Source organism: Cynoglossus semilaevis, chromosome 19 (genome assembly GCF_000523025.1).
Source record: "Cynoglossus semilaevis isolate Cse_v1.0 chromosome 19, Cse_v1.0, whole genome shotgun sequence".
Taxonomy (NCBI): Eukaryota; Metazoa; Chordata; class Actinopteri; order Pleuronectiformes; family Cynoglossidae; genus Cynoglossus; species Cynoglossus semilaevis.
In genome coordinates this window covers 15756915-15770788 of record NC_024325.1, presented here as the reverse complement: position 1 = coordinate 15770788, position 13874 = coordinate 15756915, and the positions used below count along the sequence as shown (strand labels likewise).

Below are 13874 nucleotides of genomic sequence, written 5' to 3'. Positions count from 1 at the left end.
AACCCACAGTGGAAGGTGGGGCCCAGACCCCGTGTGAAGCCTGAGTTTCTCCGATCTCTGTCTCCCCTCCGTGTCGTGCCTCAGGTCTCAGTTTCCCAGGCTGAAGTTTAGAAATTCTCGAGCCACTGCCAAGGCATTTTTTTATCATTTACATTGAAACCAAAACCAGATTCCCTTGGGCTTTTTTTTTTTTTTTTGCTGAATTTTAAGGGAAATTCTGAGTTTTTTTGGTGCAGGTTTAAGACTGAAAATAAGGCATTTTGGAGAAGAAGTGAAATTGTTTTAATGGTGTTAAAGATGTACGATATTAACTTCCAATATATCGATATCGTCCAAACAACCAATATCGATATATGGAGCAGTTTTTCCCCAAAACTGCAGTAAACGTCTCCAGACCCCACAAGCGACTCCAGCGTATTTGGCGAAACCCAGGCAATGCGTTATCGGATTGACATTATCGGAGGAAAAAACGATAGCGATTCTTTCAGATATTACATAATTATGCTAATCACAGGCCGATAATATCGGTCGACCGATATTATCGGACATTCTTTATATTTACTTTTTTTAATTCACAGCTGAGAGAGAAAATCCCACAGGTGTCAAAAAGGTCGATGTTGGAGGAGAAACCTGGGAAAAAACGGGGGGAAATTCCAGAGGACGAGAGGAGAAAAGAGGAGACAGAAAACGTCTTCGTCACTCAGGTCCACACCGCTCACGTCCGGTCATTACAAAGACACACAGATTCACAGGCTGACCATGAAATAACGAAGGTTCATGTTCAGGCAGAAAACTTCTCAGAGGACGAGCTTGAACTTCAGGCTGATGAAGACGGAACGGCACAGAACCAGGAGCAGAACCAGTACCAACAGCTGATGGAGACAGAACCAGAGTCTGACGACGGGCCCACCATCGGTCAGGGACTCCTAATCAAAAAAAAAAAAACTTTCTGTCTTGAGTGGGGGGCAGCACGGGACGTTAAATAATTTTTTTTTTCCCCCATTCCCATCAGGAATTCAAACAGCTGTTCGGATGCTGGAACACACGCTGAAGAATCTTAATGTTTACAGAGAGTCCAAACCTCGGAGTGACGGCGTCCAGATGCCGTACAGAGAGAAAGTGAAGAGGGTTTGTTTCTCTTTCCTCCTCACTGCTGTAATTACTGTCAAATATGACAAATGTACACGTTAAGTTTAACTTTTCTTTTTTTTTTTTTAATCTACAGATCAACAGCTTCCTCCCCTGAAGCCCAGGAAGAGGCCGAGAGACCGGGTGGACGAGCTGCTCCACCAGATCAGAGGGCGTTCGTCAGTGAGAGCCGCTCCCTGCAGTAAGAACCCTGTGGTTCCACTTCACACTGACAACAAACCTTATCAACTCAGTTGTTTTTGTTTTTATTTGTGTACAGACGGCAGTGAGGATCCAGAAGAACAGAAGGAGGTTCTGTTGCTGCTGAAGGACATGAGGACGAAGTACCGGACGATCCACAGGAACGGCCTGGAGCGGGCTGCAGATGCTGAGTCAGCAGCTCCGGCCTCGTCAGTGTAGACGCCGTGTTTGTGCGAGGAGACCGTGAGACCGCGTCGATGTCAGCGTCCACCTGCTGCCGCTGGAAGGAAAAAGGACTCCTTTGTGAGTGTGTGACGACCCGGGGGTGATGTGTGTGAGCAGCTGCGTCGACATGTGAACGCCTGACACGGTTCAGCTGCAGGAGTCCACGATTTCCCATGAGCCCCTGCAGTTAGCTCCGGTCGATGAATGAGTTGAGAAACTCATCTTTCACTCTGACCTCAGCTTTCCCGCCACTGTGGAAACTGAACTGCAGGGGGCGCTGCAGACGATCACTGTTGTTGTTTATTGTGCGAGTGCTAACGGTCATTTATATAGAGAGAAGAAGAAGAAGTAGAGGACCAACAGCTGAGGTTTAAGGTCAATGAAGTGAACGTAAAATTAAGTCAAACTGAGTCGTTTGGAGAATTTTAATAAAAATTTAAAATAAAAGAGTAAAAAGTATTTTTTCTTTTTTTCTTGCTGCTCCAAAGCTGGAATCGAACCTCCTGTGGCCGGGAAACCAGTTTACTGTAGTGAAAAACCGCAAAGTAGGTGATAGTTAGGAAACCAGTTTACTGTAGTGAAAAACCACAAAGTACGTGATTGTTATTATGTTATTTACGTATATATTAACCCTTTACGAACCCTTTAGGAAGAATCGTGGAGCGTGAAATATACGTCCTTTGCTTCTTATTTTTTACTCCATATTCTCCTTCTTTTCTTCTTCTACTTCTTCTGTTTCTTCTTCTTCTTTTTTATGGCAAGTAAGTAAAAAACTTTCACTTTTAATTTTTCATCTTTGACTTTTTACCGAGGGGGGAAAAAATCCTAGGAGGTGAAGATATTAAGTGGAAACACATTCCATCTGAGATCTCTGTGATACATCAGAACCTGGCAGGAGACGCAGGCGCTGTGTCCAAAGGACAGAATAACAGAAGACGTGATGGAGGGGAGTTTGGACGGTGTGGATCAGACCAGACCTCAGACAGATCTGCTGTTTTAATCCCCCTCGTATCTCTGATAACACCAGCCGCTCGCTCACATCTGGAGAAATCATCACCGCAATCAGGCCTGAGAAATGTTCGGTCGGGATTTGTTTGACTCTGAGTCCCTGAGGAGAGTCCGACTCCAGGTTTGGCTCAGGGAGAACGGGACTGGATTCCTCCTGGAGAGAAGTTCACTGCCGGCTGGACTGTTTATTTTTCCTCCTGATGGACGATGGAGCTCCGCGGCTTCATGATGGCTGACAGACGGTCAGACCTCCGCTCTGAACCCTCGGAGGTCTTTGGTCTGGACATTTGAGAAACTCAACCGTGGTGTGTGTTAATTGTTGACAGAGTCTGGGACAGAAGAGTGTTGAAAGATCTGGAGGTTCCAGGCCCCGATCGTGAGAAATAACTTTGTTTCAACGCTAATGAAATTATAGACAATACATGGAGTTCAGCCGAGTTCGACAAAACAATCGGACTTTTTTTTTTTTTTTTAAATCCACCAGGAATTCAGTAACGAAAGCAAATGGAACCTAGAGATAACACAACGTTAGACAGTGTTACAGTTACTCTGTCACACACTGTTACAGGTCCTTATGCATTGTCCTGCCCTCTTACAAGACAAGGTTACATCGTACACATCGCTTGGGTCTTGTATACACTGTTACACACTGTTACACATTTTTATACAGTTACAGTGACTCTGTCACACACTGTTACAGTGTTACAGGACAATGCATAAGGACTGTTACACATTTTTATACAGTTACAGTTACTCTGTCACACACTGTTACAGGTCCTTATGCATTGTCCTGCCCTCTTACAAGACAAGGCTACATCGTACACATCGCTAGGGACTCGTATACACTGTTACACTCTGTTACACCCTCTTACCCACTGTTACACTTATACACTGTTACACACTGTTACATGCTCGTACAGTTACACTGTGTTACCCATTGCTGAACACTGTTACCTACTGCTAAGAACATAGACATAAATATATAAAACCTAATATTAAAATGACTAAAAGGTCGATGAAACAAAAGAGTAGCTAACTCGGTGTTAGCCAATAAGAGAGCGAGGCCACTGCACAAAGTTGGGGTTGTTTTTTCTACACATTTTGACCTTGTCATCGTGAGAACTGTGGGTCAGGATTGTCCAGGGTTTTGTCAAGGTGAAGGAATTCATTTGCGAGTTTCTGTGAGGGCAGAAACAAAAGTTCGGGGAAAAACAGGAGGAACGAGGAGAGAGAAGTTGGAAGTTCTGTTTTTCATTCTCACGTCTGTGACAACATTTATGTTCACACAGGAAACACTTCCAACGAGCTTCTGCCGTTCTAATTATTGAAGCCTGGAGGGCGACGACACGCTGACGACCCATCGCCGGCAGAACATCAACGATTTAACACGATCTCGGAACAATCCACGGCCTGAGAGAAACGTTTAAGCGATCTGAGCCACATTTCTGGCCTGGTTTGAATCAACGTCCTCACAGTCTGACACGGTCTGACTGCAGGCACATTATTTCCATTCAAGCGAGTCGTACAACATTAAAAACATTAAAAACATAAAAGACGGAGCGGGGAAAACAAATACTGACGAGGGAACGGTACTGAGAAGACGAGGAAGGAGCCGCTGCAACAACCGACATTTAAAATCACTACAACTATTCCTGGCATGTGCAGTTGTAACACGTCATCAGGAAAATGAAAAAAAAAAAACACATTTACACAGTCATGGATTTTGTATTTAATGTACAAAAAAATTATACAAAAAAACTTTCTGTATAGACTTTAAATAATGTAAAAAAAACAACTCAATAAATACTTGCACAACATTCTTTGTATCCTTAACAAAACAGTGCAGTGCTGTGCAAAAGTCTTAGGCAGACACGTCCATTTTCTACATCTTCTCGTAATAGGGCATTTTGAAATATGTATATTTTTAAATGAATTTGAAAATATAAAAAAACAACTAATTTTTTCAGAGAAAAATCATAGAAGCTGGGGCTGCCTCTAGGTGGACACGAAACGAGCCTGCCTTGAGGCACGACCATATTTGGCCCCGTGACCCTGAACTTGAACCACATCCCCTGAACTTGAATCCCATCCACATCTGCCTAAAACTTTTGCACAGTACTGCATATTAAAAACGTGTGAAACTTGACATAAGCTGCTTCTTTAACATCACTGTCGATGGACAGTCACATGATCCGCAAAAAAAAAACTATACAGGTAAATACCTCACATGACAAATATCTGGATAATGAGACAGCAACCACATGGGGGCGTCGAAGTGCAACATGCTTGGCCGACATAAGAGTATGAATGTAAACACGTGCAGTTATTAGGGCGTACAGAGGTCTTCTGTCTGTCCGGGGTTCAGAAAGGTCACGACCTCCCTGATGCCGTCTGCACAGACTGTGATCTGATGAGCGTCGGTCAGGTTTCTTCTCTGCTCTTTGAATTTTTTCCATTTCTCTGGAAGAAATAACATTAAAAGTGATTAAAACACCAATAAACAACCCTGTTTTCAACAGCCTGACATTAAGAGAACGACGAACGCTGAAAGATTCTTCACGGACCTTCGTTCAAGGTCGTCAGCATCGTGTAGTTTTCTGGGTGATCCAGGATGTATTTCCTCTGATTGTCAGCAATCTCCATGAGTTGTAAAACACCTGAGCAAATACATAAACAGTCAGGATGTTAGCTTAGCTTAGCAGAACTTGATCAATTAAAAAAATTGCCTACAAGAATAGATTAACACTAGACGATAGTTGTAAAACACCTGAGCAAATACATAGATAGTCAGGATGTTAGCTTAGCTTAGCATAACAACTTTATAAATTAAAAAATTGCCTACAAGAATAGATTAAGACTAGACGAGGGTTAGCTAGTGAGCTTAAGAAGAAGTTTAATGAAAAAAGAGCTAGTTAAGTACAACTGAAAAATGAATCATTAACTGTCTGATATAAACCAAGATAATTAAGTATTACTTGCTTAAAGAGCATCGATCTAGCAAAAAATAGCTTATGGTTAGCTCACAATTAGCATAACAGAGCCCATTAAATGACCCAAAAGTTTAGCGGTAAGGTAACCTAAAGGTAAACAGGAAATAATTATCAATTTAAATAAAAGAATACACCACAAGTTAGCCACGATTAGCGCTACAAATTAGCATCAAGATAACAAAAACTGGGCGTCACCAGTCGTTACGTTACCTTCTACAGTTTTCCACGCTTGCACTTCAACCTCAGCAGTTCTCTGTTTTTCCACAGCAATGATCCTGACCGTGTCGGACGGATCCACTCGTAAAGACGACCTAACTTTATAGACCGTGACGTTGTTTTTAGATCCTAGTTGACACTGAGTGTGGTTACTTTTAGAGTGAGGTTCTGGGAAGAAGAAATGGAAGTGACGTTGAGTGGACGATGCAACAGCGTCGTATCGCTGTTTTTTTTTTTGGCGGCATTTGGGAAGAGGCTCAGACACAATGCCTTTTATAACCTCAACTCTTAACTCAACCCATCTGTCATTTTGACTGCACAGCTCTTGTACATGTCATACACCATACTATTGTACTTTTCTGCCACTCCTCGACGTTTCTATATAGAAATAAAAGCGTATCTTCCAAAAAGATGTCACCTTGACTAAACCACCCACAAAAATACTTTTTAAAAAATCAATTAAAACCTCTTACCTGGACAAGTCTTGCAGCACTTTCCCGCTGACTTCACAGGTTGTTGGCACGGGTACTGACTGGGGCACGTGATCCGTTTGCAGTCCTGGAGGCCATCGGTACAAGTGCACAGGATGCATTCCAGGACCTTGCCCAAAACTGGGTGCCACATGTCTCCGTGTGAGTACGTCTTGCCGTTGTACAAACACACTGCAGAGAAATTGGAAACATCTGAGTGTTTGTGCTGCATATGGAGACGATCGTAAAGTCCCGAGGAAGATGCCCGTAAAAATCAAACACCTATGAGTGCGATCTGCCCTCTGTGTTCTGACGAAGTCTCACCTCTCTGGTGTTTCTTCTGCAGTAAAATCTTCACCGTCGTCTCTGAAGCTCCTTTCAGGTTGAGTTTACTCAGACTCAGGCCTTTGGGAGACGTCCTGACCCTGGGTGCGGTGGCACGGTCGGACCTCGCCCGACCCGACTCTGCTGCACATTGATCGACTGGATGTCTCTGTTATGACCAAAAATCAATATGTTTAGTCCTTGGATGTATTTGTTAGAATGACAACAAAGTGATGGAATTGAAAATACGAGAGTAAGTCAAAAAAAAAAGTTAAAACCATAAAAATGAATGAATTAAATGTCTCTGTAGTTTTTGGCCGAAAGTGAGGATTTTAGGGGCCAGAAGTGGTCCGCAGACCAGGAGTTTGTGGCCCCTGTTAAAGCAGGTCTCACTGCTTTTGGCCGAATCCATCCATCCATCCATCCATCCGTCCATTCCACCTTGTTTACTGTCCATTACTCTAAATGGTTGACCTTTGATGACCTGATGTCATCCACTTTAACCACTCGCCCACTCGCCCCTCCCCCTGCTTACACACACACACACACACCAACGGTGTTTTGCTCCAGTTCACCTTCGTTCCTCTCGCTCTGAAGTGATTCCTTATCTTTACTGACCTCAGCAAATGAAACTATTCTGTTTGGATCTGAGGACCGCGGTGTAAACCTGGGCCAAATCGTCCGGGGGCAAATCTCAGCAGAGAGTCATTGGTTTCCTGACACATTACACAGCAAAGGTCAAAGCCCAAGGTCGGCCACAGAGCAGAGCCCCTGCAGCCTGCAGTGACCCTCATGTCACCCTCCATGACTCTTCATCACAGCGGACACTCGTCCCCCAGCCCTGAGCCGTAGCCCTGTAAATACAGCCTGGTCGCTCGGCTGCACTGGAACGTGTTTTATTAGAAGAAGAGTCTGCAGTGATTGGCTGAGACGTACACTGATGTTCAACTGCTGGTTCCCATCTTCAGCTGATGAAGATCCACTGGAGCCGTGATCTGAAGAAGATACAATAAAAATAAATAAACATTTAATTTAAAAATGTTTTAACTTTAAGTCAGTCTTCAACTTTTAAAAATTGTGTATTTAAAGTAATCTAAATTTGTACTTAAAATTTTAATTTTTTTAAAATAATTTTTTTTTAAAAATTAATTTAAAAAATTTGAATATGATCGAGGAAAAAAAAAACATTGGACGGATTACACTTTTTTGGGTAGAACCTAAATAACTAGTGTGGTTTACGACTGTATAATAGTTATTGTTCATTTGTTTATTTTAGGTCTTATTTTCCTTCTGTTTGTTCGTCAGGTCACTAACATCCACTGATCTTCACTTCACATCCACAGGTGATAAAACCAGTTCTCTTGTTCTGCCAAACTGACCGGAGACACTTTATTGGCACCAGGCTCAGAGTTTGACTACCTTTACACACCAAACAGCAGGTATCTGGAGCTGACACCGGCGAGGAGCAGCTGATTGGTTGGCACGTTTTCAGAGCACAGACGATTTTTCCATTCTGTGGAAAGAAAAGAAGGAAACGTGTTTCGGTCCAAACACTGTAATCAGACTGTCATCTGGGATCTAATGTAACAGCGTGAAACTAATGTGAGGAAATCACATTTTCTCCTTCGTTCTGCAGACGCAGAAACACCCAAGAACCAGCTGAACCACCGTCACAGTCGTGACACCGGCCTGGAGACAACAGATACCTGAAGGAAATTGGAACCAGTGGGTCCACGAGGGATGGACTTCCTGTCTGACACGATACAACTTAACAGAGCGGCTGGTTTTTATTTCGCTGCTCATATTTAATATAAAATATGAAAATGTACAATTAGAATTAGAAAAGTAACAGTGTTGTTATCAAGTATCAAAAAGAGCCAAAGATCTGAGGACGATAGTTAATGATCATAGGGCTATAATCATCTATAGCAACGCTACAGCTACAGATGTGTAATACTAGCCGTAATAAAATATCCTGAAAATGTTTAAATGTTTAAAGCATTTAAAATGTGTAAAAAGTTAGTTTAAAATCACCTTTTAAGTCTTTTTTTAATCTCACAAAGTTTCATATTTACATTCTGTGCTTTTCTTAGCCTAGCCGTTAGCCTAGCAGCAATGACCGCCCAATACAAAGGGCTTCAAGATTTGTTTGTAACCACCTACAACTGCCACTGAATTCAAATACAGCATATAAAAGACAAATTTAAAGACTTTAGTCCCGTTTTAGTCAACTTTAAGTCTTTTTGAACCACGAATAATATCTGGTTTTTTAACTATATTTGGAGCTTAGGCCAGCCATTAGCCTAGCAGCCTAGCCTAGCCATTAGCCTGGCAGAAAAATATGCCACAGTAATTTGGTAATAAGGATTGTTTTATATTTTGAAAACTTTAAAAAACTTTTAAGGGCAGAAAAATATGCCACAGTAATTTGGAAGGATTGTTTTATATTTTGAAGACTTTAAAAAACTTATTTTTATTTTTTATTTTATCAGTAAGCATAGTAAACTGATAAAATAAAAAATACTTGGTATTAAGTAATTAATATTTTTGTTTACATTTTTTTCTTAATTATAATAAACATTAATGGACTGTAAGGTGAGTCTGAAACAGCTGCTTCCTTTCTTTCTTTATACATGCAATTACAATTGTTGTTTAAAAGCTAAATTAGTACCTTTTTGAGTATGTTATCATGTTATGTCTCCATGGAGATAAAAAAAAAAACAAAACACGTATCAACAGAGGAGAACTTAACAAGTCATGAAATAATCTCCTCACATCAGGACAAAGCCAGAGTGACTTCAACCCTGGCTCCACTTCTCTTCCTCATGTCCACAGTATCTGACTTTTGTTTTGTAAATCAAAGCTTTCATCTCTTCCCTGGAAGCCATTGGCAGACGGACGGAGCCAAAGCACAAACCAAAGCAAGATGCTCCTCTCGCCTCACTTTTCACCATCACGTGCAATTCGACGGTTCGTGTCAGCATTTTCCTCTCTCCTAAACGATCACGTTTCACATAAAGTTGCGTGAAAAGGTAATGAGATTATGCTTCAAATCTAGAATCAGGCACAAATTTTGGACTGTATTTTGTTAGTTTTTTTGGCTTGAAATGGATGGCTGTAAGGCAGCTTCAAAACTGTTTGTCCTCGGAACAGAAAAACAAACTGTCATCATCATATCTTGTCAAATCTTCCAAATCTGGGCAGAAGATTTGAAGAAGAAAAAAAAGCCTTTGAATTCAGTCGCTGCTGGTTCAAGAATTTCTCTTTTTTTTTAATTACACCTAAAATCATCCATCCATTCAAAGTCATGCCTTATAAGGGCAAACGCCATAGTAATAAATCATGTGTAACTCACTGAGCATGTACACAGGACACACTGGTTGCTCTGTCTGGAGGGGAACAGGTCATGTTTGGTGAAGGTCTCTCCCTGCTGATAAACACTTCCATTATACCTGCAGGATCGGACCGAAGCCCTCAGACCTGCAGGGATCCTGGGAGCATCTGTGGGTGACACATCACACAGGCAGGGTGTCATAAACACGAGGGGCGCGGGTTGTGTCACAGCTCTCTCAACAAACCTACCTGAGCATTTAGGGCAGCACTGCTGAGGCTCAGGCACCGGGTTTTCACAGGGCAGAACAGGACACTTGATGGTGTTACATTTCACATGGCCTGACTGAGAGACCACAGACATAAAGTTCACAGACGGCAGTCAGCAGTTCTCAAAACTCTTCACACAACGTATCACCTCTGAAAAAGATTTAAAAACCGCAGCTACACTGTACTACGAAGATTTAAAAACCGCAGCTACACTGTATTATGACTGACACTGACACAACTACATCTGATAACAACTGTGTCTCACCTGATCTGAACGTGTACCACTTAGGGGTACACTTACCATAGTTTGAGAATCGTTGATTCATTTCAATGTTCTCTGACTTTCTGCTTTAATTCCCATCATATTATTTTTTTCATTACTGCCTATACAAGATAGTGGGTGCCGGTGCCAATCCCAGCACTGATTAAATTAGAGCCCTGGGTTGAACTTGTCTTTGGGCTCGGAGGCAGCAATACCCATTTTTCTCTGCAGCGCCCCCCTCTTGTAAAAAGGAATGTTTTTTTGAGTTTTTTTTTTGACAGATTCGCGCCCCCCTCTTGTAAAAAGGAATGTTGAGTTTTTTTGACAAGTTTTGCTTTAAAATTACAGTGAAATTCATTTAAAAAAACAAACTTTAATCCCTAAAATTCTGCTGTCGTCATTGAACAAAAGACATGTCACTGTGGGACATAAAAGACATTTTTTAAATTTGTAATAAAAAAAAGAGAAGAATCTTACCTCAGTGCAGAGACAACGCATACATAACATTAATCCAAAGGGCTCCAGATAAGGATGCCAGCTGTCCCCCGGGCTGTAGGTCTCGTCTTTGAAAGTACACACCACCTTAGAACCTGGGCGTGAAGGAGACACAAGGTCTAATGAAATCTAACGATACACATGTGGAGCAGATAAAGTACGAAGTCCGACAGAAGACACCAAACATGTGAGTAGACGTGATCCAACCTCAGCCTCTTCCGAGGCTGTCACAAAAACGCCGATCTAGTCTTCACGGCGTCAGTTCATAATTAAGAAAAAATGCGTTGGTTTTTGGGTAAAAAAAATAAACATAAAAGACAACAGAAACCCGTGACTTTTCTCTGGACTCTCAGACGTCGCATCAGTTCTGCTTCTTCTGGACTTACCTTTGAGGTTGTTCAAGTCCGCATCTGCAAACCAAATGATGAAGAAGAAGAGGAAGAGGAAGAAGAAGAAGAAAAGCATGGACTTCATTTTTTCTCCATGTGCGTGTCACAGACTTCAGTGCGCAATAAATATGAGTCTACAGGACGCAAACTGCGGGACAGCGTGAAACTGGGAGGTTTTTTCCCCCCCGTTTGCAAAATTAAATAAATATTTCTAAACTAATCCCTGGCGCCCTCTACGGGACGGAGTTGTCGATGCGGGCGTAAACTACAGGGATGACAGAAGAGTGAGCACACGAGCTGAAAATAGACTGAAAGCTGCAGGGGTCCAGATAAAGGCCAACTAAACTAAACTGGTGATGCTGTAAGTCTGGTACTATTTTCTAACAACGAAAGTAATTTGTTTTATTTACTTCTGTGGCCATTTAGGTTTCAGATAAGTTTCCTGAGGCCAAACAAAAATCGTAACATTTATAACATGGTATAAAGCAAATGTGATAGTAAACAAAACCTCTAATCAACACATTTAACACTAACTGCAAAGCGAAAGTGACGGTAAAATAAAGGCAGCGGTTCAAATACTGTTCTCCGTTTATTAACACTCATTTAGGATAAAACAGTGCAACCATGTTAAAAACAGAAGTCATGTCACCCACACCGGACGAGACCGAACAAACCCGCGACCCAACCAAGTCCGAGTCTGTCGGTACCATTCTCAATGCCTGACATTAACAGAGAAACAGAGCGATTAAAAAGGTACAGTGGCAATACCGGGTCAATAATTCAGTTACAAAGTCAGACAACAACAGTAAATGTGCTCATCTCCCACATATTGAATATATGTGCGACAGGAGCCGAGGACGGAGAGCTGCGGTGACTAAAAATGTTCCAATAACCTGTGGATACAGCGACCTGATGTCCAACATTTACATGTTTCCACATTCTCAGATCGTCAAACTTTACGCCAGCCTCCTTGGAATTGAAGTCCATACTACTGACGATTAATGTGACGTCACTTATGTGTCCACTGACTGGGAAGTAAAAAGTAGTCCGGTCGCATCGCATGAGACTGTCACCTGTTCACTCGACACTGTATTAATCCGCGCGCTCAATAATGGCGGTAATCAAAAAGAGAGAGGGGGGACTTTAATGGTTGTTTTGACGCGATTATTTTTGTTTTATGCGATGATTTATAGAACACATGGTAGTTCAGGAGAGTCCAGACTTTAGTGCTACTTTGTAACCTCACATTGTCGCACTCAAACATAATTTGTCCCTCAGTTTGCTGACAGGGACCAGATCACCCTAGCTTCTGATAAAACTACAGTTGATAAATCTGTCTACAATTTTTAAATGGCCATTTACACAGGAGGTGCGGAGGAACAGGCCCGCAAAATGTTATCAACCTTGATGAACAAGGCGTTCAGGCTGAATTTGTAGCACCGCCTACGAGGGCCAGAGGAGGCGCTACATCTTCAAACTATACCAACACAAACCCCAAATTCTCTACTTTTAAATATGGTTTCACAGTAGAGAGGCATAAATACTTAATTTCATGCCTTGTTGCCATAAGTTACATTTTTAGAAGTTTTGTTTCACAGGATACACTGTGGGTGTTCAGACACACACGCACACACACACACGCACACACAACAGTAGACGTGACAGTAAAAACTCAGGAGCTGCTGCTGGTGTGTGCCACCGTTTCGTCTTCTCTCTTCTGACGTTTCTTCGCTCTGATTTCATTCATGGCCTCCTCTATGGAGCGTGTGTCCCTCTTGTTGGCCACCGGCACTGAGAGAGTAATGAAGAGGATTGTTGGACAAGCGATGAAGATGAAGAGAAGTAATGCACCTTTAATGTGACGACATCTACTCACCACAGCCGTACGTGCTATTTGCCTCCAGTGTGTGTGCTGCGTCCTTCGCAGCCGAGGTGCCAATCAAATGGCTGTACTTGTCTCTGTAGTTAGAGTTTGGAGTTTCGGACTTTTTTGTCTCACTGGAGGCCGCAGCTTCCACAGCAGCCTGTTCCTAATGTGGAAAACAAAGGCATGGTCAGAAGGCCAGGACAGATGTTCACAGAGAAGGATGCACAAAAAAAAATTGTAAAGGTTGAACATCTTGAGACACAACAAGTTCTCAGAATTTAAACTAGAATTTAAACTTCGCTCAGCTCATCACTAATTTGTGCATGCAACAATAATTTTTGACAGTAAGATTGATCGAAAAATCCCTCAATGAACTAGAGGAAAGCAATCATTTTAGAAACTTAATTATTATAAATTAGTTCAAAAAATTTAAAATAAAGCTGTAAAAATATCTATGGGTAATAACAAAGACTTAATTATTATAAATTAGTTCAAAAATTTAAAATAAAGCTTTAAAAATATCTGAGTAATAACAAAATAACATTAACATAGTTAGGATAAAGCAAGCTAAAAAAAAGTAAAAGTAGCAGATGATCAAACCTGTAAAGCTTTTCAAATTATTAAATATTTATGTTGATTTTGGACAACATTATTATTTAAATTTGGGAGATTTATCTTTTTAAATACAATGACTAGTTT

At 41.5% G+C, this 13874-nt stretch overlaps 3 protein-coding genes across 3 annotated transcripts in view; 1 reads left to right on the top strand and 2 right to left on the bottom strand.

Annotated features, from left to right (window-relative positions):
* xrra1 (X-ray radiation resistance associated 1) overlaps positions 1-2043 on the top strand; it is a 12042-nt gene extending 9999 nt beyond the window's left edge. The window contains exons 15-19 of the mRNA XM_025065869.1: positions 85-133; positions 477-915; positions 1013-1180; positions 1226-1330; positions 1409-2043. Of these exons, the coding sequence (XP_024921637.1) occupies positions 85-133; positions 477-915; positions 1013-1180; positions 1226-1330; positions 1409-1548 (901 nt within the window). The 3' untranslated portion in view covers positions 1549-2043. The remainder of the gene's footprint in view (positions 1-84; positions 134-476; positions 916-1012; positions 1181-1225; positions 1331-1408) is intronic.
* Positions 2044-3581: 1538 nt separating this feature from the next.
* chrdl2 (chordin-like 2) lies at positions 3582-12018 on the bottom strand. The gene is made up of 11 exons (XM_025065868.1): positions 11983-12018; positions 10902-11048; positions 10145-10238; positions 9918-10063; positions 7877-8075; positions 7499-7557; positions 6563-6731; positions 6242-6430; positions 5763-5936; positions 5127-5219; positions 3582-5022 (listed from the first exon to the last, which is right to left on the bottom strand). Exons 1-11 carry the CDS (start codon positions 12016-12018, stop codon positions 4889-4891), a joined length of 1440 nt encoding a protein of 479 aa, XP_024921636.1. The 3' UTR covers positions 3582-4888.
* spag7 (sperm associated antigen 7) overlaps positions 11885-13874 on the bottom strand; it is a 3555-nt gene continuing 1565 nt past the window's right edge. The window contains exons 5-7 of the mRNA XM_008333313.3: positions 13863-13874; positions 13185-13338; positions 11885-13099 (exon numbers count right to left, since the gene is read on the bottom strand). The exon at positions 13863-13874 is cut by the window's right edge and continues 105 nt beyond it. Of these exons, the coding sequence (XP_008331535.1) occupies positions 12981-13099; positions 13185-13338; positions 13863-13874 (285 nt within the window). The 3' untranslated portion in view covers positions 11885-12980. The remainder of the gene's footprint in view (positions 13100-13184; positions 13339-13862) is intronic.